The sequence below is a fragment of the Salvelinus sp. IW2-2015 genome, linkage group LG16 (assembly GCF_002910315.2).
Source record: "Salvelinus sp. IW2-2015 linkage group LG16, ASM291031v2, whole genome shotgun sequence".
Taxonomy (NCBI): domain Eukaryota; kingdom Metazoa; phylum Chordata; class Actinopteri; order Salmoniformes; family Salmonidae; genus Salvelinus; species Salvelinus sp. IW2-2015.
The window spans coordinates 15,645,714-15,673,654 of NC_036856.1; the positions used below are offsets into that span (position 1 = coordinate 15,645,714).

At 41.1% G+C, this 27,941-nt stretch overlaps 1 protein-coding gene across 2 annotated transcripts; it reads left to right on the forward strand.

Moving 5' to 3' along the window:
• Window positions 1–27,383, forward strand: LOC111975818 (phospholipid phosphatase 2). 2 transcript variants are annotated; one of them, XM_024004428.2, is made up of 6 exons: window positions 1–80; window positions 24,151–24,302; window positions 24,464–24,726; window positions 24,963–25,020; window positions 26,127–26,303; window positions 26,661–27,383. In XM_024004428.2, the coding sequence occupies exons 2-6, from the start codon at window positions 24,171–24,173 to the stop codon at window positions 26,808–26,810; spliced, it is 780 nt and encodes a 259-aa protein (XP_023860196.1). In that variant the 5' UTR covers window positions 1–80; window positions 24,151–24,170; the 3' UTR covers window positions 26,811–27,383. The 2 variants fall into 2 exon arrangements, with proteins under 2 accessions (XP_023860196.1, XP_023860195.1); XM_024004427.2 differs by having other exon boundaries at window positions 62–390.
• Window positions 27,384–27,941: the final 558 nt, after the last annotated feature.

Here is a 27,941-nt window from a genome sequence, read left to right on the forward strand (position 1 = left end):
TTATTGGTTTGTAGGACGGCTCAACTACTGTAAAACGAAGGTTTATTTTTCAAGCCTGTCATTACAACAAAAATATGAGGGTAAGAATTTAACACTGTCGCCGATTGAGATGACTAGAGTCTAAGTTTGGAAGGCATTTTTCGCACTTCAAAATTGCACACATAGGTGTCAACATCTGTGGGCAGGTAGGAAAGTAGCTTAAAAACCGGAAGAACTCGCAATACAGGTTGGCTGCATACGTTTTACCCAGCGGACTCAATGGCAACACTCGTAAACTAAATTTCCAAACACGTGTCCTATCAACTGGCAGCCTCTATCAATAGAATAAAATGATGGATTTGAGAAAAAAGAAGATGTATGTCTTGGTGGACGTGATGTGCGTGGCAGTAGGTAAGTAGCCTACAGTAGCGACGTGCATCAATTTCACACTGCGCTTGAACATAGAAACGATTCTATAGTCTACACAAGCCAGACCTATGTATGTGCCTCGATAGCATATTGATTTGAGTTTTGGACTGATGAAGTACCAATTGATGTAAAATAGAAAGGTTATCCACCCAGCTAACAACAAACGTAAACACAACTTTAGAGCACTTTCCTTTAAGAGTCTCAAGTTATTACCTAACGTTTTCATAGGAACATACCAGTTATGTMCAAGAAATGTTTCAAAAAGACCATTCCATTAATGTCAATTATACAACGGGTGGGTCTAATCCTTATAGGCTACTCTTACCCTACTGTAACGAAAGCTGGTTCAACAGCAATGTGTCCGGTGTCTTTCTTATCCTGGCCATTCTTTAGCCAAGTAGCCTATCCATAAAATGTTTATAAAAATATCTACTCGTGAGGCTTTTGCGTGACATAGGCCTACCTGCAGTGCTAATTTGTATTTATTAAGGATCCACATTAGCCAAGGCTGTAGCTACTCTTCCTTGGGTCCAGCAACATTAAGGCAGGTATATACAATTTAAAATATTACATGACATTACATTTCATAACACTTTTCACAACACATTAAGTGTGTTCCCTCAGGTCACTCTACTATCACATATCTACAATACAAAATCCATGTGTACGTGTGTCAAGTGCGTGCTAGTAGTTTAAACAGACACCTTGGTGCATTCAGCATGTCAACACTTCTTACAAAAACAAGTAGTGATGAAGTCAATCTGTCCTCCACTTTGAGTTATGAGAGATTTACATGCATATTATTTATGTTAGCACTCCGTGTACATTTTAAGGGTAAGCTGTGCTGCCTGTTCTGAGCCAATTGTAGTTTCCCGAGGTCTCTGTGGCACCTGACTACACAACTGAATAGTAGTTKAGGTGTGACAACTAGAAGCCTGTAGGACCTGCCTTGTTGATAGTGTTGTTAAAAAGGCAGAGGAGCGCTTTATTATGGACAGACTTCTCCCTATCTTAGCTACTGTTGTATACACATGTTTTGACCATGACAGTTTAGAATCCAGGGTTACTCCCAAGTAGTTTTAGTCACCTCAACTTGCTCAATTTCCACATTATTTCTTACAAGATTTTGTTGAGGTTTAGTGAATGACTTGTCCCAAATACAGCCTGAAGGAGGAGAGATTACTAGAAACGAACTTGGTTGACTGTTTTAACTGGATAAATTGTCGGAGTAGAGGACCTTGTGCATTTCAGGTAAAATAACAACCCAATGTTTATATCCCAGGACAAATTAGCTAGCTAGCTAAATTGCTATAAATGTTTAATGCTTTTTGACCTGTCCCCAAATTAATGTAATTGGTTCAGAGTTTGTTTTGATATTTAAACTTGCGTGTCCTGGTTGCGTCTGGTGTGGGTGGACAAAATCAACATGCGCACGCAGACGCACGCACGTGTGCGTCTGGTCAGTATGTAAGAAATACTGACTCGTGCCTTGTAATTCCGTTACCAAAAACCCACATATCTTTAAGATATTTWAAAAAAAATCTCCCTCATGAGGGAGGATAGTGAAAGTTCACAGAAGTAACAGGTAAAGAAGGTACACCTATCAATTAGTGTCKATTTTGTTGAGTTATTAAAACTCAATACACGGGACCTCCCGAGTGGCACAACGGTCTAAGGCACTGCATCGCAGTGCTTTAGGCGTCACTACAGACCCGGGGACGATCCCGGGCTGTATCAGAACTGGCCGTGATCGAGAGTCCAATAGGGAGGCGCACAATTGGCCCAGCATCATCCGGGTTAGGGGAGGGTTTGGCCGGGGGGGGCTTTACTTGGCTCATTGCGCTGTAGCAGCTCCTTGTGGCGGGCCGGGCACCTGCAGGCTGACCTCGATCGTCAGTTGAACAATGTTTCCTCAGACACATTGGTGTGGCTGGCTTCCGTTTTAAGTGGGCGCGTGTTAAGATGCGCAGTTTGGTGGGTCATGTTTCGGAGGGTGCATGACTCAACTTTTGCCTCCCGAGCCCGTTGGGGAGTTGCAGCGATGAGACAAGATCGAAATTGGAGAGAAAAAGTGGATAAAATACAAAAACTCAATATCCCAACATTGGCAAATCTGGGGTGTTTAGATTTAAGCTATATTAAATCAAATCCAGATAGTTATTTATTTTAGCAGGTGACAAAAATCATAGATTTGATAAGATTGACAGACGTAGTAATACAAATGGCAAATTTAGAGATCCTCCAAAGATGCTAATGCAGCTGCAATATACTGACAAGTATTCCCTTTTTGGTGGGAGGGAAGGGAAGGGAAAGGAGGAGGTTTATATGAGTTGCAATCTGGGAGGGCTCTTGGGAAATGTTTTTTTTCTTTTTACATATTCTATGCGGATTATTGATTACTCATCTAAACTCAGCAAAAAAAGAAACGTCCCTTTTTCAGGACCCTGTCTTTCAAAGATAATTCGGAAAAATCCAAATAACTTCAGATCTTCATTGAAAAGGGTTTAAACACTGTGTCCCATGCTTGTTCAATGAACCATAAATAATTAATGAACATGCACCTGTGGAACAGTCATTAAGACACTATCAGTTTACAGATGGAAGGCAATTAAGGTCATAGTTATGAAAACTTAGGACACTAAAAAGGCCTTTCTACTGACTCTGAAAAACACCAAAAGAAGGATGACCAGGGTCCCTGCTCATCTGCGTGAACGTGCATGCTGCAAGGAGGCATGAGGACTGCAAATATGGCCAGGGCAATAAATTGCAATGTCCGTACTGTGAGACAGGGAGACAGGACGGACAGCTGATCGTCCTCGCAGTGGCAGACCACGTGTGACAACACCTGCACAGGATCGGTACATCCGAACATCACACCTGCGGGACAGGTACAGGATGGCAACAACAACTGCCCAAGTTACACCAGGAACACACAATCCCTCCATCAGTGCTCAGACGGTCCACAATAGGCTGAGCGAGGCTGGACTGAGGGCTTGTAGGCCTGTTGTAAGGCAGGTCCTCACCAGACATCACCGGCAACAACGTCGCCTATGGGCACAAACCCACCGTCGCTGGACCAGACAGGACTGGCAAAAAGTGCTCTTCTCTGACGAGTCACGGTTTTGTCTCACCAGGGGTGATGGTCGGATTTGCGTTTATTGTCGAAGGAATGAGCATTACACCGAGGCCTGTACTCTGGATGCCTGATCGATTTGGAGGTGGAGGGTCCATCATGGTCTGGGGCGATGTGTCACAGCATCATCGAACTGCGCTTGTTGTCATTGCAGGCAATCTCAACGCTGTGCGTTACAGGGAAGACATCCTCCTCCCTCATGTGGTACCCTTCCTGCAGGCTCATCCTGACATGACCCTCCAGCATGACAATGCCACCAGCCATACTGCTCGTTCTGTGCGTGATTTCCTGCAAGACAAGAATGTCAGTGTTCTGCAATGGCCAGTGAAGAGCCCGGATTTCAATCCCATTGAGTACGTCTGAGACCTTTTGGATCGGAGGGTGAGGGCTAGGGCCATTCCCCCCAGAAATGTCCAGGAACTTGCAGGTGCCTTGGTGAAAGAGTGGGGTAACATCACAGCAAGAACTGGCAAATCTGTTGCAGTCCATGAGGAGGAGATGCACTGCAGTACTTAATGCAGCTGGTGGCCACACCATATACTGACTGTTACTGTTGATTTATATCCCCCTTTGTTCAGGGACACGTTATTCCATTTCTGTTAGTCACATGTCTGTGGAACTTGTTCAGTTTACGTCTCAGTTGTTGAATCTTGTAATGTTCATACAAATATTTACACGTTAAGTTTGCTGAAAATAAACGCAGTTGACAGTGAGAGGATGTTTCTTTTTTTGCTGAGTTTATTTACTTTAAAGGGGATTGTACTCACTAACTTTGCAACAAAGTATTTTCCAAATGTAATGGTTAAGCTATCTATGCTTTCCTGGAATAAATAAAATAAATAAAAAGCATACTAGTTGTTTTGATATTTTAAATAGGAAAGGAGTAGATATTGCCATGCTCCAGGAAACTCGTATAAGGAAGGATTATATAAGCAAAATCAAAAACAACAACTTCCAAGGTGGCTGCCTTTTCTTCTGCTAATAATAAAACAAAAGGGGTAATTATTGTGTTTCAGCGTAATCTCAAGTTTCAMATATTAGACCAAGGCAATGATCAAGATAGGCAATCCTTCTATGTGAAATGCATTTTTTCTGGCAAAGAAAAGCTTTTATTTCTGCATATGCCCCCAATACTCACGATTATTTGTTTTGTTTCTTTATCCAAAATATTTACAGGAATATCTGATTTCCATGTGGTCTTGGATGGTAACTTGAATACTACACTCAATCTGACAATGGATAAATCTAACAAATCGGGTACCGCACCACCATCCACCATAGCGTTCTGAAATATGGTCTTTGATTTTGCACTAGCAGATATATGTAGAGTGCATAATCCACAGATGAAAGAATATTTCATATACAGTAGAAGAATATATTTTTACTCTGCTAGGCACCGATCATTTAAGGATCGATTACATATTACTTTATCACAGTTAGTGCATCTGTGCTGAACAAAAATATAAACTCAACAATTTCAGCGATTTTACTGAGTTACAGTTCATATAAGGAAATCAGTCAATTGAAATAAATAAATTAGGCCCTAATCTATTACTTTCATATGACTGGGCAGGGGCACAGCATAGGCCCACCCAGTTGGGAGCCATGCCCACCCACTGGGGAGCAAGGCCCAGCCAATCTGAATGAGTTTTTCACCACAAATATATTTATTTTTTTCCCCACGAGTGAGTTTTACATATCTCTAACATTCACCCCAGTGTGAGTTTTTTTTTTATACACGTGATATCAGAATGCAATCACTGTTCCAAAATGTGATTGTTATGAAACAGGACAGTTAACCTGCGTTGCCCTCAAACCAAGGCACGCTGCCTGCTAATTATCTATAGGCTATGTTTCAACTTGTCAGTTTCAAATAAGTTTTTTATTTTCTAACAAAAGTTTGAATTGAGGTGTGTTCCTCTTCATTAATTCACATTTCACTCTTGCGGACAATTTATGTTTGAGGCTTTACTGAGCCGGACAAACTTCTCACTTCAACGAGAGCCCCATCACTTCCCAAGTGTTTCCCCAGATCAAATAGGAAGACATTTGCGCATCTCTAGTCAGAACAGGCCTTGCACTAACTTTTTCCCCCAGGCACATTTTCTGGCTGGCGCCCACATTACCTTTTGTTGTTTTCCTTACAAATAATAACTTTGGACATGTGTGCTTTCCTGTCAAAGTAAGTGCATTTTTTTCTGTATATTGTGTTTATACTGTAACATACCGTATGCATGTATGGAGCATCGTGCATTTACTGTTTTATTCACATGTTTTCAAGTACTGGTGACAACTCATCCATTCCAATTCTTGCATAGATTGTAATGGACACATGATATCTAAAATACTTTTTTCAAGGTTATGCTGATTATGGTGAGCTAATGCTTAGCTATTTGGCAGCTATGTGTGGCGCCATGTTTGTTGACGTCATACAATGCATTCTGGTTGTCACGTAAGRGTCTTTCACAACATTTTTTATTAAAAAAACAAGGTGAAGGGATAGTTCACTCGACATCGTGCAGCCTAACAATGTATTAAGAATCAAAACATATAGCCCAACGTTTATCACAACTAAACGTACATTTAATAACACTAAATTAAGCATATAGGAATACCTATTTCTTTAACTGCTCAACACAGAATAGCCGCATGTGCGCACTCCCTCAAATTGATTGGAGAAAATATCCTTTTTATTTTATTCAGCTTTATTCAATTGTGTTCTTTATACTATAAAATAATGCTACGGAATTCTAAGCAAATCTAAGCAAATCTGCTAAATGAACTAGTGTAGCCCACAGCCATTTGGCATAGCCAGATCAGGACCTAACATAAGGACAATTAGGAGTATGCTATTCTGGTCTTCTGAAGAATACTACATTTTCTTCATACCATGCTTATTTAGTCCTGTCTAAAATAAATAATACCATTTTATAGGTCACATACACATGGTTAGCAGATGTTATTGCGAGTGTAGTGAAATGCTTGTGCTTCTAGTTCCGACAATGCAGCAATATTTAACAATTCCACAACTACCTAATACACACGTCTATGTAAGAAATGGAATAAGAATATATACATAAATATATGGATGAGTGGCATAGGCAAGATGAAATAGATGGTATAAAATATAGTATATACATATGAGATGAGTAATGCAAGATATGTAAACATTATTAAAGTGACTAGTGATCCATTTATTAAAGTGGCCAATGATTTCAAGTCTGTATGTTGGCAGCAGCCTCTCTGTGTTAGTGATGGCTGTTTAACAGTCTGATGGCCTTGAGATGGAAGCTGTTGTTCAGTCTCTCTGTACCAGCTTTGATGCACCTGTACTGACCTCGCCTTCTGGATGGTAGCGGGGTGAACAGGCAGTGGATCGGGTGGTTGTTGTCTTTGATTTTTTTGGCATTCCTGTGACATCGGGTGCTGTAGGTGTCCTGGAGGGCAGGTAATTTGCCCTGGTGATGCGCTGTGTGGACCGCACCTCCCTCTGGAGAGCCTTGTAGTTATGGGTGGTGCAGTTACCGTACAAGGCGGTGATACAGCCCGACAGGATGCTCTCAATTGTGCATCTGTAAAAGTTGGTGAGGATTTTAAGTGACAAGCCACATTTCTTCAGCCTCCTGAGGTTGAAGAGACGCTATTGCGCCTTCATCACACTGTGTGGGTGGACCATTTCAGATTGTACGTAACAGGCAGTTTACTTTGGGCACATCATTCAAGCAAATTTCCCGAATACTGCCCCGTCACTAAAAAGTTAATCATGATACATACATACACGCCCTTCTTCCCAGAGAGATGTTTATTCCTGTCCACACAAAGTACAAATAATTCAGGTGGCTGTACCGACTCCGACAGCATATCCCGAGAGAGCCATTTTTCTGTGAAACACTATGTTACAATCCCTGATGTCTCTCTGGAAAGCAACCCTTGCCCTAATTTCGTCTACCTTGTTATCTAGAGACTGAACATTAGCGAGTAATATGCTCAGAAGCGGTGGGTGGTGTGCACGCCTCCGAAGTCTGACCAGAATATTTATTGTAATGGTGTTGGCTATATTACATGGATTTAATAGACCTTTAAAACATATATAACAGATGTTCCAAAGGTCTGCATCAGTGGCTTGTAGGAAGCCAGGAGATGCTAAATGTGTTTATGTTCATCATTCGGTCAATTACCATTAGACCGACCAGTTATTTGCTTGAGAATCATCTGCTGGCAAAATTTTGTGACCGTCACAGCAACAGTTTATATTTTTGTTCAGAAGGTGGAAATTGTACATACATGCAAACTTGTGCAAATTGTCTACAACCAATACTCCAAATCGTGCCACAAGGTGGAGATTTAATCTCACACTCTTAAAAAATGTGGATTTCTGTAATAAATTCAGGTATGATTTACATTACTTTATCCTTAACAAAGAGCCTGTGAATGATGATAGATTCCTGTGGGTTGACAAAATGGGTTCATTGGTTAAATGCAGTGGTTCGTGCTTTCAGTTAAAATAACATTTGCTTCTGGTTTGAACAAGTAAAAAAATTWAAAGAACTGGAGTCCACTTTATCCTTACTAACTCGATAGTCAAAATGAATGTCTCGCCTAGACTAAATTTCTTTGTTAGCATGGTTCCTTTGTCCACGCCATTAGGGTACTGGGAAAATATTCACAGTTCAGTCTTGAATTTTATATTGAGAGGGGAACGTCCCAGAATTGAAATTACTAAGAACCAGCAACCCAAAGGTTTTGGGGGTCTAGATGGAAGATGTACTATTCTCTGCCTTAATTTCCTTTAAGTTTTGCCGTACTCAGTTTGGACCAATCATTGCCCACTCAATACAGACCTAGCAACAAATCGAAAAACTGGGTAATTGGGAAGTGCAATGGCATACCCAAACAATAATATTTATAAATGACTCCCTACCTTTTGGAAAGGAAACCTATCATTTTTAAACAATGTTCTGAGCAACAAATTCATAAACTTTCAGACAAAAATAATGATGGTTTGTTATCCTTTCATGACCTAAAAAAAACATGTATAATTTACCTGGTTCATTAGTTTTTACATGTATTTGCTGTTAAGAACCGCTATGTGCACTTATGGAGTCAACCACTCCCATTCCATCCACTTTTTAGGTAGCTAGAACACAAGTGGAGGTTTTGTATCCAATCTATYTTTTAAAAAACTACTAGAAGCCCTACCTAAACCAATGTGAAGTTTTTAAAATTTTATTTCACCTTTATTTAACTTCTCTGGGATATGTGGGACGTTAACGTCCCACTTGGCCAAAAGCCAGTAAAAATGCAGAGCGCCAAATTCAAATAAATTACTATAAAAATCAAACTTTCATTAAATCACACATGAAAGATACCAAATTAAAGCTACACTTGTTGTGAATCCAGCCAACATATCAGAATTCAAATGGGCTTTTTGGCGAAAGCAAACGATGCTATTATCTGAGTTAGCACCATAGTAAACAAAGAGAGAGAAGCATATTTCAACCCTGCAGGCGTGACACAAAACACAGAAATAAAAATATAATTCATGCCTTACCTTTGACGAGCTTCTGAAAATACTTATTTTCCACCATCATTTGCAAATAAATTCATAAAAAATCCTACAATGTGATTTTCTGGATTTTTTTTCTCATTTTGTCTGTCATAGTTGAAGTGTACCTATGATGAAAATTACAGGCCTCTCTCATCTTTTTATGTGGGAGAACTTGCACAATTGGTGGCTGACTAAATACTTTTTTGCCCCACTGTAAATGGTACAATCTTTCTATAAATCTTACAGGTAGAATAAACCTCTTCTGAATGGCATGGCTTTTATACTTACTCTCGGTAATATCAATTACCCCACCAAAGATATTCTTTAAATAAGTATACTCAGTAATAAGTTTTTATATGGGCAATGCATTCATAGAATAAAAAGGACATTTTCGTAAATCTGAGGGTGGTTTTAGTCTTCCAGATTTGTATCAACTTGCTACCCTGGGCTTTTACTTGTGACATATAGTTAGTTAAAAGCACTAAAGAGTAACAATTGGGTACATGTTGAAGATGCACATGCTCATCCCCAAAATCTTTTTACGTGTCTATTTTCAAACAATGAATCTAAGAACATTAAATGAAATGTATTCTAGAAGAACCAATATCACTCCCTAAAAACTGCAACCTTATGGAACAATCCTTGGATCGCTTTTCAGAATTCACCGATAAATTGGTCCACAAGAAAAACTAAAGGCATAGAAACTGTAAAAATTGTCAAAGACAAGACTCCAGTCACCCAAGTCATAGACTGTTCTCTCTGCTACCGCATGGCAAGCGGTACCGGAGCACCAAGTCTAYGACCAAAAGGCTCCTTAACAGCTTCTACCCCCAAGCCATAAGACTGCTGAACAATTAATCAAATGGCCACCGGACTATTTACATTGACCCCCCCCCCCTCGACTAACCTGTATCCCCGCACATTCCCCGCACACCCCCTGTATATAACCTCGTTATTGTGCTGGAATTTTCTTGTAACTTTAAAAAAAAACTTTTGTTTATTTAGTAAATATTTTCTTAACTCTATTTCTTGAACTGCATTGTTGGTTAAGGGCTGTTGTTTTCAGCGCATGTGACAAATATGATTTGATAATAGAAAAAACTTTTTACATTTTGGATTAACCAATGTATATATTTTCAAATACATGCAACTTGAAAGTTTTATCACAAAATGTAATTGAAATCTTTTGGACATCAGAGCAATCTTGAGGGAATCTTATTTGAGTCAGAAAATGATATTCATATGATAGGTAGGCTCTCTCCAAGTTTTTATTTTATAGCTTATCAAACTCTTAAGAAATATATATACTAACTGATATTGGCACAAGAGGGAGGGAATGTTGGAACGTAACTAACGAAATTAGTTAATGAAAATGTACGCTTAATCCATTATAAATTAATGTATAGAATTTATTATACAAGAGACAAAATTCACATTATACAGCACAACAGCAGAGTCATGTCTAAAGTGTAAAACTAACAATGACTAAATAATCCATGCCTTCTGGGAATGTTATAAAGTCCGAACATTGGCTGTCAGAAGTATTACAATGTAAATGTGCTGTTAATCCGTCTGTCTGCATATTTCAAGACATGGCATATGAGTGAGTTTACCTGATGGTTTGGATGATATTTTTCTCGTCAACTTTAAAAAAGCATATACTTAACTGGAAGTCAACCAATCCTCCATTGTTAACGCAATGAGAAGGTCAAATGCTTTATTATTGTGGGTGATATTATCCAAAAAAATGTAAAGTGTGTGGGCGACGGAGAGAAACAAAATGGTGCAGTTTGAGGCAATGTGGCGTAAAGTGATGTGGGCGCTGGAGATCGGGGTGTGGGTCTGGGCAGGTGTAATGTGGTTGATGTTTGTATGATGATGTTTGCATGTATATGTTTTATATTGTTTATAAAATATTAAATAAAATCCCCCCCCCAAAAAAATATTTGGTAACAGAATTACAAAAACAATTGTAACGGAATTACTGCAAAAGAATGGCTACAATTGCAAATCATAATAGTTCACAGTTGGGTCACCTTATACTGTCCTCCCTTCCACTGGCATACTGTTATATTCAGCTCATAACTGTTTTCTTTCTGTTGTCTGGTGGTGAAACCAAGAGTTAAAACAGTCTGCCTGGACAACCCCTCACTCTCTTAATGTCACCTCTCCCAGCTCTTACTGACACCTACCTCCTGTCTTTCCATTTACTGTAACCAGCATCCTCACCCACTGAGCACCCACTGACACTGGACGTCCATGGATGTAAACTTTTTTTCAACATTTGGTTAGTCCACCCTGGCCTTGATGTTAATGTCCACCGACTGGACCAAATCTGGACCAAATCTGAACCTATCATAGATGTGAAACATACAAGTTTGGATAGCACATTACAGTACAGCTGTATTGTACTGCACTGTGCTCTACTGTACTGTGCTGTCCAAACTTCTGAATCCACTTCACTTACTGTAGTCCAATAACCAAAAGAGATTGTTTCAAACTCAAGGTGCCATTTCGTAGCTGACACCACATTCTTTCTGCAGACATCTTTGGATCTTGAATTCGTAGCAGATATGAACATTTTTGGAAAATGTGGTCGCATATAAACCTTAGGGAGATTTGACTGTAATTACATTACCAAAGTTTGCATCTGCACAGTTCTTCTACAAAATACATTTTTTAAAGATTTTCAGTGGAAATTGTTCAAAGTAACCCAAACCACATCAATGGTTTGTTAAACTTTTGAAATCAATGGTTTTTATTTGGCATATATTTGAAAGTGAAAAAACTGAGTCAAAGCATAATTCCGTTATCCTGGAATTGCCCCTAGGCTATAGCTTGCTTATTATGAACGTATCTCACACATACCATACAATTTACGGGAGCCTAGTGTTTTTTATTTGTCGAGTACGGACAATATTTTCCTACGCTGCCACTTCCTCTCCTTGATAGGCTGCTGTGCAGTGAGTGCTCCGCCACTGCAAACATTGGCTAGTTCTTGTTTCAGCAACTCTCGCTTCTATATGGCAGCATAACTACGAAGATTATCACAAATAGTAGGCAGTCTAAAGCAATAGTTTGAAACGACTTAAGGAATAATAGAGCCATCTGGCTACTTTTCAGGCAGGGGAGTGTAAACAGCATAAAACCCTACAGGCCACACATCTAAAATACATGCAGAAAATATATAATACATAAAAAAACACTAAAATAAGTATTGAACCATTATCAGGCTATAAAACACGCATAAATCTATACATGACACGCATCTAAAATACATGCAAGAAATATTCAAAGGCACACCAAATAAATCGTAAACCATTCCAGGAAATAGGTTTTTGGAGCAGATTATAAAGAGCATGTTCTGAGATCAGGCCTATCCCATCTACATCCCTGCTAGTGATAACACAGCTAGCAAAAAACAAGCAAGTCATCAGATATTGAATGCAAAACCAATAACCAAAACCAGTATTCGGACGCACTCTTTTGGATTTCGAAGATAATTATTTGCCCCCGTATATACAAGCCAGCTCTGTTGTTGAATTCTTCACATCAGGCTTGAAAGTCCTTGTAGGATGTAATCATTTTACTTTTTCCACTGTTATTGAATTTTACAGCGGTAAAAATACAAAATTCTAATCTTGGAATTTTGTGACCGCAGCATTTAGGTCTGTATCTTTTGCATATTCAGACCCAACGCAAATGAACTCCATTGCTAGAATGTTAAAGATTTCACACCCCAGGTAGCTGGGATTATATTGTCGTGATCCCTTAACATGTGACGCGCTTGATGTTTGACAGGAGTCAAACATCAAGTGTCATACACCCACACACCATGGCTGTTATCGTTGTTATTGGTTTTGCATCGTTCGTAGATAATTATCATTCCCATGATGGGACTTTTCCTTCTGCACTGACTGGGTTTGAACTTCCTGAAACTCTGTAAAATCATGCAATGTTTGTTTATGGAAATATGGTATGCATCCCTATTTTCCTCAATATTTGGTTTGCCCAAAATCTCTCAAACAATGTGCCTCTTTTCCACATTCAAAGCCTTTTCAAGGATATTGAAGCAGCTTGACAGGTCAGCTGCTTCAATACTGAATTACTTCAATACGAACTCTGGCTGGGCATTTAAAGTGCAGGTTGTGACAGTGAATCAATTATAGTGAAAATGTTCCAGTTATTTGAGGTGAAGCTAAATAAATACATAGATTGTTGGATTTTGACAATGACAACAATCATCCACTCTGACTTCCTCATTATTATTTAGCACATTGCCCATGTCATCCAGGCCCGCTCAGTCCCTTTGCGTGAGTGTGGTTGGGGGGCTATGATAACTGTAAACTGATAACTGCACTTACCATTGGCAGACTATGATTTCGTGATGGTCTGGCCTTTGGCGGCATATTCCTGCCTTGTTTTTTTGTGCAGTGTGGTCAAAGGTAGATGCCTATAAAATCAGTTCAATATTTGCTTAAACCACATCAGGAGACTACTTTTAAGGTCTGGGAACATTTTTATACATTTATATTTTGGGGCGTAGTTGCCCTTTAATTCCAGTGTGCACCTAGCAAGAGGATATTGTTTAGTAGTGTTTTGTAGTGCACATGATGGTAGAGTTTGCTAAACAAATACCCACTAGATTGAAGCAAATAATCATGATATCATTCTGCCAGTAAGCATAGGCTACTTTGTAGTTAACATTTAATTGAGAAGGTTTTTAGGAAAGCCTTTCCATCTACCAGAATACTTTTCATTAGCATCATCGCTAACGGGCTCACCACACAGACAGGGAATTCTCATTGGCTCTTCAGAAAGTTGCGGGAAATACGAACCGCTGATGCATTCTTACGATAAACTTGGCCAAAATGTATTCATTTTCAATACATGTTTTTTATATTGTTGAATTCCATTTTAATGTCTGGATTGTGTGATTACTTCCACGTTCTCGCGAAGAATGGCTAATGCTGTTTGGGACCTGCTCCAGAGCAGCATCCCCAGGCTTTCAGGATATGATCCATCCCACCATGGGATTTTTCCAGGAGTGAGAACATCAGACCGACTGCTACATAGAGAGCGTCTCGCTGGCTCACCAATCCTCCTAAAGCCCACCATGTCACAAGCCTTGGCTTAAAATCTCTAGGTCAAATTTAGATGACCCACCTCACCCCATGCACCCTCCAAAGAAAGGAGAAGTAAGTCAAATCCATGCTCCTGATCCTAACAAAATAGATTTTAAGCATGGAACACACCAGTTATGGTGTGGCCGTAGTTCCACCACAAAAATGTCTTTCCACTGCCCAATTCCATAGCAATACTATGATGACAATGTTTTTGCTGGCTTTCCCGTAGGACATAAATTGTTAGAGTTAAGAATAAACTGAATCACTACAATGGCGTGGGGAAGTTGATATAAAGGGAGTGTGCAGTGGTGTGGTCTGTAGTTTAATTATTAGAAGGTTACTGTGAAGTGTGAATGAATGGTAACAAGCCAGAACTGCAAAGAGGTGCTATCCATTCCCCAGGGTTAGCTCTCTGCATGGTCTCTCTGCAGGTGTGCTCTCAGACCAGGACTCAGGCTGTGTTCTCTACAGCTGGCCCTGGGGTTAAAAAGACCCTGCTGCTAATGCCTAGGGTTTAGGTTGAGTTACCATGACAACACAGTTCAATTAAAAGTAGAGTGGGAAAACTGGAACTCAATTCAAGTCACAAATCATTATCTTTCCAGTTCTCCATGTCAGCACTTGCTAATTGGTCAATGTAGTGGGGTAGGGGTACTTACATTTTTGGAATACTCTGGAACCTTCAGTGTTCAATTTCGGCCAATGACGAGTGTTTTAAGATTATGAAACAAAAATTCACCCCAAAAAATGAAGGTTTTCAATTAATCATTTGTTAATAAATGTAGGCTATTATTACATTTAAATGACATTACACTAAGCTAGATGTAATCACAGAGCAATAAAGCGGGTAATTGCTTATCATGCCCAGTGCCTAGCCCAGGTCAAACTATCAACAGCTGCTGTGTTCTTAAAGGCCCAGTGCCTAGCCCAGGTCAAACTATCAACAGCTGGTGTGTTTCTTTAAAGGCCCAGTGCCTAGCCCAGGTCAAACATCAAAGCTGGTGTGTTCTTAAAGGCCCAGTGCCTAGCCCAGGTCAAACTTCAACAGCTGGTGTGTTCTTAAAGGCCCAGTGCCTACCCAGGTCAAACTATCAACAGCTGTGTGTTCTTAAAGGCCCAGTGCCTAGCCCAGGTCAAACTATCAACAGCTGGTGTTCTTAAAGGCCCAGTGCCTAGCCCAGTCAAAACTCATCAACAGCTGGTGTGTTCTTAAAGGCCCAGTGCCTAGCCCAGGTCAAACTATCAACAGCTGATGTGTTCTTAAAGGCCCAGTGCCTAGCCCAGGTCAAACTATCAACAGCTGATGTGTTCTTAAAGGCCCAGTGCAGTCAAAAATGTGATTTCCTGTGTTTTATATGTATCCACACTGAGGTTGGAATAATACTGTTAAAAAATGATAAAGTGTAAGCGCTGTTTGAAAAGGCCGCTTGAAATTTCAGCCTGTTTAGACCAGAAAGAAAGAGTTCCAAACCTCTCTGCCAATAACAGCTAGATTTCAGTTTTCCCCTCCATACTCAGACCACTCCCAGACAGTCCTGTCAAAATTAGTGTTTGAGAAATTGCTCTTTGCTGAGAAGCATTTTTCTTTGTTTTCAATTAAAATTGTCAACAAAAAATCACAGAAAGGTAATTCATTGTTACCAAAAAAATTGATATTGAGATAAAAACAGCTGCATTGGACCTTTAAGGTAGGTGAGGTGTGTGATTAGTAATGACAAAGAGGCAGGTTCAAAGTCACTAGTTGGAGGCCTCACAAGCCCCCTGCTTTACAACCAGGGAACACCCATGCCAGGATTTCACTGTGGGATTAGATGTTCCTAAAACAAGACGCTATGCTTCAGAGAGATTTCTTTCTCTGTCTATGTCTTAGATGGCCTCAGCGGCTAGTAAGTCATCTATAGTTACCTGTTTTGGGCGATACTCAAATATCTGCCCTAGTTTAAGCTTGAGTTTGACATTTAATATAGGCTCCTCACTCCCACCACTCTCACCCTCTCCCTCTTTCTCTCCCTCTCTTCTGTCTGTGTAAACCTACACTCAGCACAAATAGACAGTGGGTGTTGGGTTATTGCACAGAGGAAGGGCTGGGTTTAACTTCTCCCTGTCTGAAGTTTTCATAGGTAGCACTACAAAGAGGCCAGCAGAGCAGAATAGCATGGTCTACATTTATAGCTGTACTCTATGCACTCCGTTTCAGGCCATATGAATCGCTGTGTGCTGTTTCTAATGAATAAAGTGTATTCCGAGCAACGTATGATGACTAAATGGCCTCCCCAGCAAGGCAGAGGTTACACTCACCACACACACTTTCCAGAGGGTGATGCTTTTCTTCTGTTGTGATTTTTATTCCCCTGTTGTACACTAATCAAACACAGAGACAGCTGAGAGGACAGAGGATATGAGTGAGTGTATGACTCAGAGTTGTGTTAGGTCTCCACATCCATACTACTGGACCCCCAGGGGCTTGGCACGGTTACTGAGGAGAAACGAGGAGGAATCATCTGGTTTACCATGGGACTTGGGGAGATTTGCCGTGTTTTTTTTCTTCTCTCATACTCAAAGGKACAGCATTGTTAAGCATAGTATCCTTGGCAGTACCAAGGAAGTGAGTGCAGGACAGCAAAGGAAATGCTGTGCTATCAGTGAATGACTCAGTGTGCCTTCTCCTTTGATGAATGCCACAAGGGGAACTTTATGGCATTTCATCATAGTGCCATCTGCAAGGAAGCTTTTCTCTTCATGTTAAATAAGATTTGACTCAATAAAATTTTCCCATGTTCTTTGACCTGACTGCCCTGAAGTTTCAAGTGTTTGAAAGAGGCTTGTGAAGGAAACTATGTAGCTTGTCTCTGGGGATTTAGGATTCTCATCCAGTTGGGTTGTGAAAAGGTATTGTCATGAGTTCTCAAACTGTTTCCACTCAATGAGAAATGCACAGATGACAGCACAGGAAATGGTTATCCCAAGGCAGTAATGTTATGGGAACTGAAGACATTTCAATAAAGAGTAGAAGAGGTGGACAAACACCCTTAGATGGGTTTGTGTGGTGAAGTATTGGAACATAGATTTCACAACATATGACCATATAAACAGCATCTACATTTAAGGGATTTCATGTTTTTTTTATACCATGAGCCTACTGTACTAATATATCTAGCTCCCAGATGTATAATCAAAATATGTGTGGCCTGGTCTATTTGTTTGATCTAACAAAACTCAGACTATTCCCCAGACCAGATTTAACTACCCTCCATCCGCACTACTTGGTGCTCAGAATGCGTAAATGATGAGGAGAGCGAGAGAGAAACAGTGGGATCAGAATGCAAAGGGTAGCAGGATTTAGTGTGACTGACAGGGGAAGTTGGGCATTCCTCGTGTGAATTAGGTTTTACGCCCAGCACATACCTTCCACATTAGTCAGTCTAGCCAAGGTCGACTGTGGTGCTGGGAGAAGGACCCTGGTCCACACACTAAACAGTGGGTGAAAGAGAGAGAAAATAGACAGAGAAATAGAGTWTTGGCATGAAGAGGAAAGGGAATAGAGATGCACTGGAGGAAGGAGAAAGAGAGTAGAGGCACTGAATGAGAGACAGAGAAGAGTTGCTGGAGAAAGAGTCACAAGATGACCCTCGCAGTGTGGAAAGACAGACCATCCAATCCCAATAAAGCAGAGAGCGTTCTAGCACATGGCCCAGCTGTGACCCTGTTGGAAAGCATTCTCTCCAGTCTGAACCAGTCAGGTCAAAAATAATCGGCACAAAGGACAGTGAAATCCCAGACTGGATGTTTTAATCATTTTGGCCGGCTGTCCATAAAGCAGTGCAGGTTCCACAGAGTAAAAGGCAGGGACAGGCCTGGTCTATAGTGCAGTGTCAGTGAAGTATCAGGTGGCGAATGCTTTTCTAATTAAATCAGTGGTCCAGATGAGTTGGGCAGTACAATGATCCAGGTGTTTGAGTCCAGGCTCTGACCCCTCCATTAGTTCACTCAGTGGCATGAATTTACATTTAAATTCTAATGCAAGATTTGAAAAAGAGCCATGTATTTTCAATGAAGACTCTTCGGTTCTTTTGCTGGAAATTGTATTCCCTTCCTGAATTGAAAGAGCATTGACCCCAATCCTGCCCTCCACTGTGCAGAGAGAGAGAGGATGTGACGAATTTCAGTGGCTCTTAGCTTCCAGTAAGATTGTGGCCAAAATCATCCCATGTAATCAGCTGTCTAAAAAAAGCCTGGCTCCATTCAGACCTCTATATTTACAGAGTGTGAGAGTGTGGGAGGACACTTGGATTGAAGGAATGACCGAGAGTGAATGAGATGGAGAGACTAAATAAGAGAATGAGGGGCACAAAGGAGGAGAGAAATTAGTGGTGTGATGGAATAGAATTCATTTCTGTTGCTCAGCTCAGAGAGGCCAGGTAGCTTAAGCCCTCTCTATCGCTTATGCATATCCAATGGCATTGAGCAGGTGCTGGATAGCTTTAACTTAAGCTTTTGTTCCATGTGTTTGTGTCTAAACCCTCACTTGTCTTCAAGAGTAATTTGCCTTCCCTCTCTCTTGTATTTCTGTTCCCCAAGACCCCATTTTAAGAAGCATTGAAGATGATTATGAAGGTAGAGGAGAAAAAGGAGCATTAGCTTCTCAAAGTGTGACTAAAAGCTATTCAAATGGGATTCCTTCATCTGAAGCAGGAAATGTGAACTCCTGCTTCCTGTGACTTCAAAAGGCCTAAGTATGGGCTCAAATAGGAGATCTTTCACAGGCAGCATTCCCAGCAGGGCCTCATTTCCTCCAACTGTAGAGTCAGGTGTTTTCATGGTCCTCATGGAGCGAATACACTCTCCTTCAAACCTGCTTTCCTCTATTATTCTATCTTTTCCCGTGAGGACTTTCATTTGGTCGGTTAAAAGACATAGTTTCCTTCTTTCCTCCTGTAAAGATGCCGTTCTTGAGCACTGTCAGTTTGGGCGGTGAAATGTTCTTGTGGTATCCTGGAGACCTATTTTTGTCTGTTTTTGCCTGTCAGTGTGGCTGTGTTTCTTTTTGTCTGTCTGTGTGCATGTTTTGGGGCTCAGAGTCTTGGAAGTCTCATATCCTCTGTAGAGGTTTGTTAGACATCCCTACTTCACAACACCAGACTAGATATTCATATTGAATTTTAGATTTGTCTCATCTGTTAAAAGTGATATCTGCAGTATAAATGCAGGGTTATGAGTACAGAATATAAAGATGTACACAACCTAAGAAGCCTAGACGGGGTCGTTTTAAGCCAGCTGCACTGCCTACCCCGTACACCATGGCAAAGCATTCAGGGATTTATACCCAGCCTACTCTAATGGCAGCGTGAAGGAAATTATGGTTGCCTCTATATCGAATGAAGTGCTAGATCCAAACTTGAGATAGACTATATGCAACTTTCATGCATTGATATTAATGGAAGAGTTTTGTACAAATATTTGAGTTATGTTTACTTGTTTCAGATTCAACCCTGCCTCTCTCCCCTCCTATGTGTTATTGTGCTCTGCCCTGAAACTTGTTACTTTTTCTATTTTAAAATGACATTCCCTCCATCTTTGACATTCCCTCCATCTATCAGCTTATAGGAACCAGTATTTCAACTTACATTTTCTTTCATAATTTGCATCACATTTTTATCTTACTTAGCCACTACTAATGGTCCTGACCGACTACTCTGTAAGATTGTCTTAAAAGGATTGCAATTGCAGCACGGATTTTGTTACACAGCATCAAGCACAAACAAACCATTTTAACATGACTTCCACCATGCTGGAGGTCCAGACCAGTGTTCAGGCTCACAGTACTTGCTGTATGTATTCTAAGTTTCCTCATATGGGCTATGCAAACCAGATACATGCATCAATAAGCCTGGAGTTTTCCAGCATTTCTATTCTGTTTTCGATTGCCTGCAAAATGTGAACATTCCTACTAAATAGGATTTTGTATTTAATGGCTGTGTTTGTGTGGAGACAGATTTCATGTCATTCTGTCTAAAACATTTCCCACTGTACAGTAATGACAGCCTTGCACACAGTAGCCCTCAGTAGCCCTTTTTATTAGACATTTATGGCCATGTATATTCCCGGTAAATATTGTTTTACTGAATATATTAGAGAATTTGACAGCTGGTGTCAATCCAAAGCAAGTTACCATATGAAAGATCAAGAGTATGTTGTAGTTCAAAGTGTTGTTCAAAGTGACTTTTATGATGAACTCATAAGTGAAATGGTGACGATAGTTAATGTCCTCCAGAGAGCTCATCAGCCTATCCTGATTAAGTTACACTCAGCTCAGATGTTTGGAACAAAACAATGGCAAAATATTCCTCCAGAAACCAAACACATGTTATCGTGGACACTGGATCTGGGGAGATGAAGGAATAGTCACAATAGCTAAGAAACACTAAAGCCTCTTGTCCTTCACTCTTTCTGTGATTCGCTTCCAGCACTGTGTGGACTTGGAGGAGGAAAAGGAAGCTGGAGACATTTGTTCCTTGACATTCTGGTGTGATTCTGTCTGACTTTGCCCATGCCCGCTGGAGGCAGGATTTGGGGCCAATGAATTGCCATTCAAAAGCCTCATCACACTTGTCCCACAATGTCCCTGCATCCCCTCAGGATGTTATGGATGGCCACATTCTCTTATGGCACCACCAGACAGGATGAAGGTGCTGAGGGCCTGGGGGCATTGAGACTTATTCTGTGGTTCTATTCCCTCATAAGGCCTTCTTCCACTGTGTAAACACTGCCACAACAGCCCTGTACTGGTGGGAAACATGGAGTGGCTGGCAGGTGGGCTACAGCTGCTGGTGTTGACACACACGCTAATGGTTGGTGCTAGTTGGGAACAAAGCATTGCCACTTGGTTCCTATATGGAATATCAGCCAGTTAAGTGGCACCTGTTTGGTGGTGACACCGTCTGTGGTGCTCATAATGGTGGGTGCTAGCATTTACATGTAATAAACATAAATTCCTCTTGAACTAATATCAGAAGGCTAGCAACGCAACGGACCCTTTTTGTAGATAAACTATTCTCACCCTTTGACTTTTTCCACATTTTGTTGTTACAAAGTGGAATTAATTATGTTAGTATTGTGGAGTAACTACAATGTTGTTGTTGATCCATCCTCAGTTTTCTCCTCAGTTTTCTCCTATCACAGCCATTAAACTCTGTAACTGTTTTAAAGTCCCCATTGACTTCATGGTGAAATCCCTGAGCGATTTCCTTCCTCTACTGCAACTGAGTTAGGAAGGATGCCTGTATCTTTGTAGTGACTGGTTATATTGATATACCATCCAAAGTGTAATTATTAACTGTACCATGCTCAAAGGGAGATTCACTATCTGCTTTTTTTACCCATCTACCAATAGGTGCCCTTTGCGAGGCATTGGAAAACCTCCCTGGTCTTTGTGGTCGAATCTGTGCTTGAAATGTACTGCTCGACTGAGGGACCTTACAGATAATTGTGTGTGTGTGGGGTACAGAGATGGGTTAGTCATTTTAAAATGATGTTAAACACTATTATTGCACACAGAGGGAGTCCATGCAACTATTATGTGACTTGATAAGTATATTATTACTCCTGAACTTTAGGCTTGCCATAACAAAAGGGTTGAGTACTTGAATACCTGCACACTGACTCGGTACTGGTGCCTCTGTATATAGCCTCGTTATTCTTATTGTGTTACTTTTTATTATTACTTTTTATTTTAGCCTACTTGGTAAATATTTTCTTCTTCTTGAACTGACCTGTTGGTTAAGGGCTTGTAAGTAAGCATTTCATGGTAAAGTCTACACTTGTTGTATTCGTCGCATGTGGCAAATAAAGTTTGATTTGAATGCTTATTGACTCGAGACATTTCAGCTTTTCAATTTTATTCATTTGTAAACATTTCTAAAAACAATTCTACCTTGACATTATGGTGTATTGTGTGTAGATCAGTAACACAATCTCAATTTAATCAATTCTCAGGCTGTAACACAACAAAATGTGGAAAAAATCTCTGAAGGGACTGTAGCTTTTATGAATCTCATCTTCTATCTCTAGTTGAGATTTCTCTCTCCAATGTCTGTCTCATTGTGCGTTTTGTCGTGTCTGAAACCTATTAGCAAGGTTAGACGGTATGACACAGTGTACACTGATACGTCTTTATCCTGTAGCCATTTGTTCATTCTCTGAGGAACACAAAGGCTCTAGTATTCACTGTTTGTCCTTGGCATTCTCCACACATCCAATGGCTCTCTTTGTTTAGAGAAGGAGGGTGTCAGTTAGTAGGCACATTTTCCGCATAGCCATGCAAATGTAACCAAACATTGCCGTTCCTCATCCCATGTGAGGTAGAAATCATGTGAGGTAGAAATCATGTCAACCAGACCACAAATTACATAGATATAGGTAGATAGATATACCTTGTTCTTCTCTAAGCTTATTCCTTGTCCTAGTGAATGTGTCCTCACCACCTTAAATGTAGTTTGTCCAGAACATTCCCTGCGGTGCAAATGTGTTGACTTCTTGGCGGCAAACCAATCTATGATTGCCAGCCTGCCAGGGACAAATGAAAAGGACTGCAATGCTTAGACTGGAGTTGTACACCCATAAGCTAGACAGATGTCTTCAGAGAGCAGAGAAACCCTGCCGGTTTAGAGCCTCAGCTTTACTAGCACTGTCTAAGATCCAACATTATTATTTTCATCAGTTAGGTTCTCAGTGTGGCATTGTTCTCCTGGCTCTATCTGTTACTCTGCCTGGAAACTGTCCTGGAACTATGTCATTAACAGATGTGCTTCAGAAGGGAGGAGGGGTGGGAGTGAGTGAGAAATGTATACTTTTGAAACTACATTTTTCAGTGTATGTAGTATTTTTCTTTCATTTAGTATGCAGACTCATGGCATTTCTATACGCTCAAGGCTGTCTGCCATGCTGGGTAGGGGAGCTGACTGGAGGGTTTCAGGGTGGGGAGAGTTCCACTCTTTGTTCCACTCCTGGTTTTACACAAAAGAGCTCCAGGCTTGTAGGAGAAGAGAAAAAATACATTCCTAACAGTTGTGCCAATGAGGTCTTTTTCACATATCTGTTTTAATTTGCAGACTAGGAAGAGCATTATTCATTAAGTTTATCAACAGGAACTGAAGTAACGAACGTGTAATGCCTTCCTCATGGTGTGTTTGTGGCTTTGCATCACACATCAGACATGTCCAGAGTGTGTGCGCTTTTGGAGACGTTTCCGAACGTCTCAAGGCTATTTTCCATCCACTCAGTAAACTTGAGCGGATATATTTGTTTGTGCACACCACCACATCAGTCAGTTTTCTAAGGAGGTGCACTGGGGAGGGAGGTGTGTGTACATCTGAGTCTACTGTTTGTTTTTTAATCCCTTACTGTGCGGATGTACTATGACATTTCACAACCTACGTCAATGTGTGCTGAGCTCTGCTTTGGTATGCGGTGCCTTTCTGGGCTATGAATGTAGTATATTTTCAGGACAGCATTGTTCCACTGAAAAAGGTCTTCAGGAAAGGAGGAAAAAATCTACTCAGAAAACCTTGAAGAAACATTTAACCTCCCAGATTGAATAGTGATGTAATGTCTGGGTTTCTGGAAATTGAAAATATCTGTTATTTCACAGATGGAATGCTCCCATAAAATCTTTGTATGTTAGCTTGGATCAACAGCATTATCATCAATCATTCCCGGTGTACTTTATCACCCTTTATTATAGGAATAATCAATGTTGGTAGTTGAAGTGAATTAATGAAAGAAGAAAATAAAATTCACATCCTGCTGGTTCAGGTCCTGGAAGGAAAAAAGTGTATGAAATGATGTCATCAATGGGAGCATATCAGTGTTGCGAACAGTTATAAAATTCTCTGTTGAAGTGAATTAACGAGTTGTCTGTCGTTTTTCTCTTCTCATAGCCGCTCTGCCCTTCCTCATCATGACTGTTGTGTTCCGGCCCTACCTGAGGGGTGTGTACTGTGACGATGAGGACATCAGGTACCCCCTCAAACCTGACACCATCACCCACGGCTTGCTGGCTGCAGTCACCATCTCCTGCACTGTCATCATTGTGAGTCCCTCCCTATACTTTCCTTGCTGACACCTAGGTGAGCTAAATAACATCTGACTACACTGATTCCCAGACCAGTCTCACAAACAGCCGTTTCTATGATATTAGCTGTCATATTGGAGTGTTGGATGTAATTTAAGCCTCTTTCTCTCTTCCAATAGATATCATCAGGAGAGGCCTACCTCGTCTACAGTAAGAGGATCCACTCTAACTCTGAGTTCAACGGGTACGTGGCGGCACTCTACAAGGTGCTGGGTACCTTCCTGTTCGGGGCAGCTGTCAGCCAATCACTGACGGACCTGGCCAAGTTCTCCATCGGACGCCCTCGGCCCAACTTCATGGCCGTCTGCAACCCCAAGGTCTGCAAAGGCTACATGCTGGAGATCAACTGCACCGGCATTCCTCGGGACGTCACTGAGTCCAGGTAGTTACTGAAGTAGAGGGTGTCAGGGAAATATTGTTGATGTGTACATTGCTCAATGCCAGTGGTTAGTGCTGTACTGGAACCAATGCCTGCATACGCTGCAGGACTAGAACCAGGGTTGGTGACCACTGCTTTATGCTATGGTAGAAACACACAGAATACATCCACTGTAGCCTTCACACAGCCATGACAGAAAAAGGTTTTAACAGCATATTTGTTTTCGCTCTATTTTCCAGGCTGTCCTTCTACTCCGGCCACTCCTCCTTTGGGATGTACTGTATGCTGTTTCTAGCAGTGAGTAAACTACACACACACTCTCATATTCAGCAGTCTCAAAGGGAGTCAATTGATGCAATATCTCTCCATTTGAAACAGGATTAATGTGGAAAATATGAAATGCAGAATAGGACAGGATAGACAGAGAGGGATTGTGCACATATAAGGGCAAGTCAGAAGTTCAGCTGAGGAATTTGGACACAAAGGCTAATGCCCTGCTGGATTGGACTGTTATTGACTGGAGATGAAGGCCCGTGTTCTAGTAATCCAGTTCAAGTGTGCTGGGCCTTGTCTATGGACAGACAGCGCAGGCAGGCGCCTCGAGCAGACGGCCGGCCCTCAATGCCAATCAAAGCAATTAGTAATTCATTCCCTCTGCTTTGTTTGGTCATGTCACAGTTCCTTTGATGTTCCCTAGTATACGTGATTCATATCTCCATGTCCCTACAAGTGTCCTACAGTGTTGAATTCTGAGATGGAGTGTATGTGTGGTAGGGGGGCATGCATGGATGCCAACTAACACACCTACTGCGGCAGTAGCCTGGTAACAGCCCAGAGAAATGAGCGCGCCAGATAGACATTCTGGCAGCAACTCTCCTCTTCTGTGAAAAGGGTTTTCAGTCCGTAGGCATAAATTAGATCAACATTCAACACCTTTTCACGCTTTATGCGGTTTTAAGCATACCATATCTGTTTTTGCTCGGGAGTTGATTTAGTAGGAAAAGGCAAACTCTTTAAAGATGCATTCTTGCCCTTTTTTTGTCTACATGTACTGATGTATTCTTGCCTTTTTTTTGTCTACATGTACTGATGATGTGATGGTTAGCATTGTGAAATAGCTAAACAACATGCTTTCATATTACATAGCCAATTGAAGAATGGACTTGCACACTGTTTACATGAAAGAAACATTTACTAACAAATGCTGTGTTTGAGACATTCATTGAGGCATGATGGTAGGCTTAGTGTAACTGGGGCCAGTTTACAGTCAAATAACATTGCCTTATTTGGTAAGATGGTTCACTACTACACAAAAACCACAAATGACCTCAATCAGCAGTAAAGGCAAATTGTCTACAAAAACAGCTCTACTTATGAGAGAACTAAAACCTCTTTCTCTCTAGTTGTATGTCCAGGCGAGGCTGAGGGCTAAGTGGGCAAGACTTCTCAGACCCACAATCCAGTTCTTCCTTGTGGCCTTTGCGGTGTACGTGGGCTACACCCGCGTGTCTGATTACAGGCACCACTGGAGCGACGTTCTGGTGGGCCTCCTCCAAGGCGCTCTCATTGCCATCCTCAACGTGAGTGTTGCCTGCTGGCTTTTTATTGTTTCGACTTCCCTGTTTTGATTGAACCTCTTTCAGCAACGCCTTTTGAAAGTCTTGGAGACGTGGGGGATACATATTGAAAAGCGAAGCCTCGATTCGTATTTCAGACTTCTGTATGCAATTAGGAACCCTCTCAGACCCAATGTTTTATGATGTCTCTGGCCTGGTTAGAGAGCTGGAGGGATTATGCAGCAAACTGTGTGTTCCTGTCAGATGTGGAGCAGCTGCATGGTGCCCTCCACAACCAGACATATACAATCATACTTTCTAGCCCTGCCCTTGGTCCTCTCACTTTGTCTGACGCACACTATGTCCCTCTTCTCCTTACAGGTGCGCCACGTATCAGACTTCTTCAAGCAACGTCCTCCCCGCTGCTCCAGCCAAGAGACGGCTGAGAGCGAGGAACTGGAGCGCAAACCCAGCCTGCAGATGGCAGATGCAGAGCACAACAACCATTACAGCTACCCAGGGCCTGTGTGAGAGGGGCCAACCCAGGGGCCCCCAGACTATGTCAACCACTCTCACCACAAACTCCCACAAACCACTGGGCTGAGTGAAGGGGCTGCACACAATACCAGAACCCTCTATGGCCTGAGTGCACCAGCCCCCTTCCGAAGACATGACTCCCTCTCCCCACGAATGGGAGAGGACTGTTTTTTAATCATTAATATTTCTCATGGTTGATGTTCACAAACATTTTTTTGTATGTTTTTAAAAAAACGTTATTTTACAAAATAGATTAGGAGAGAGTAGCAAACATTCACATTAGAAAGAAAGAGACCGTTCTCTGAGGAGATTAGTGCACCTTAGTCGGAGGAGTAATATGAACTTCAGTGGAAGTTTGGGATTGATATGTTGAATGTTTCACCTATGTGACATGGAGTGCAGAGAGTTAGAAATGTTGTTGATTGTGTAAGCTTTCCTTGGATGTTCCAGAGTCATATACCACTAGATCACAAACAATCACTGCAAAAATTTGGCATAGAGATTTTAGAATTTGGAAATTAGAAATTCAGCTTTTAGCTATGCCATTCTGGCTTCTCTATTTTTTTATATATAAATGTTTTAACAGTAACATTGCTCCTTTGGTATGAATTGAAGGTATTTGGAAGGGCCTTCTAATTTAGTTTCTATTATAAACTGGGTGGTTTGAGCCATGAATGCTGTTTGGCTGAAAGATGTCATGTATCAGACCATATACCACGAGTATGACAAAACATTTATTTGTACTGCTCTAATTATGTTGGTAACCAGTTTATAATAGCAATAAGGCAACTCGGGGGTTTGTGGTATATGGCCAATATATCACGGCTAAGGCTGTATCCAGGCACGCTGCGTTGCATAGTGCATCAGAACAGCCCTTAGCCGTGGAATATTGGCCCTTTACCACATCCCCTCGTGCCTTATTGATTAATTATAGATTACTTTATTCTCAAGGTTGGAAATGTCTATTATACCAGCGCTGTTCAGCTATTTTGCAATCACGATCACCCCTGTTAGCCCCTATGAGCCACAAATACTGTATCTTCTAATATTGTGACATTTTTCATACTGCATGGAGAATGTGTGTAAATATGCATGTAAGTATGTTTTTTTTTTCTCACATGTACA

What these genes read in the sequence shown, in the direction of transcription:
- LOC111975818 (XM_024004427.2), top strand. Translation starts at nt 330, where the DNA reads ATGATGGATTTGAGAAAAAAGAAGATGTATGTCTTGGTGGACGTGATG. An exon ending in TCTCCTGCACTGTCATCATT is followed by an intron (nt 24,303 to 24,463) that starts GTGAGTCCCTCC and finishes CTCTTCCAATAG; the next exon opens with ATATCATCAGGAGAGGCCTA. An exon ending in CTCTCATTGCCATCCTCAAC is followed by an intron (nt 26,304 to 26,660) that starts GTGAGTGTTGCC and finishes TTCTCCTTACAG; the next exon opens with GTGCGCCACGTATCAGACTT.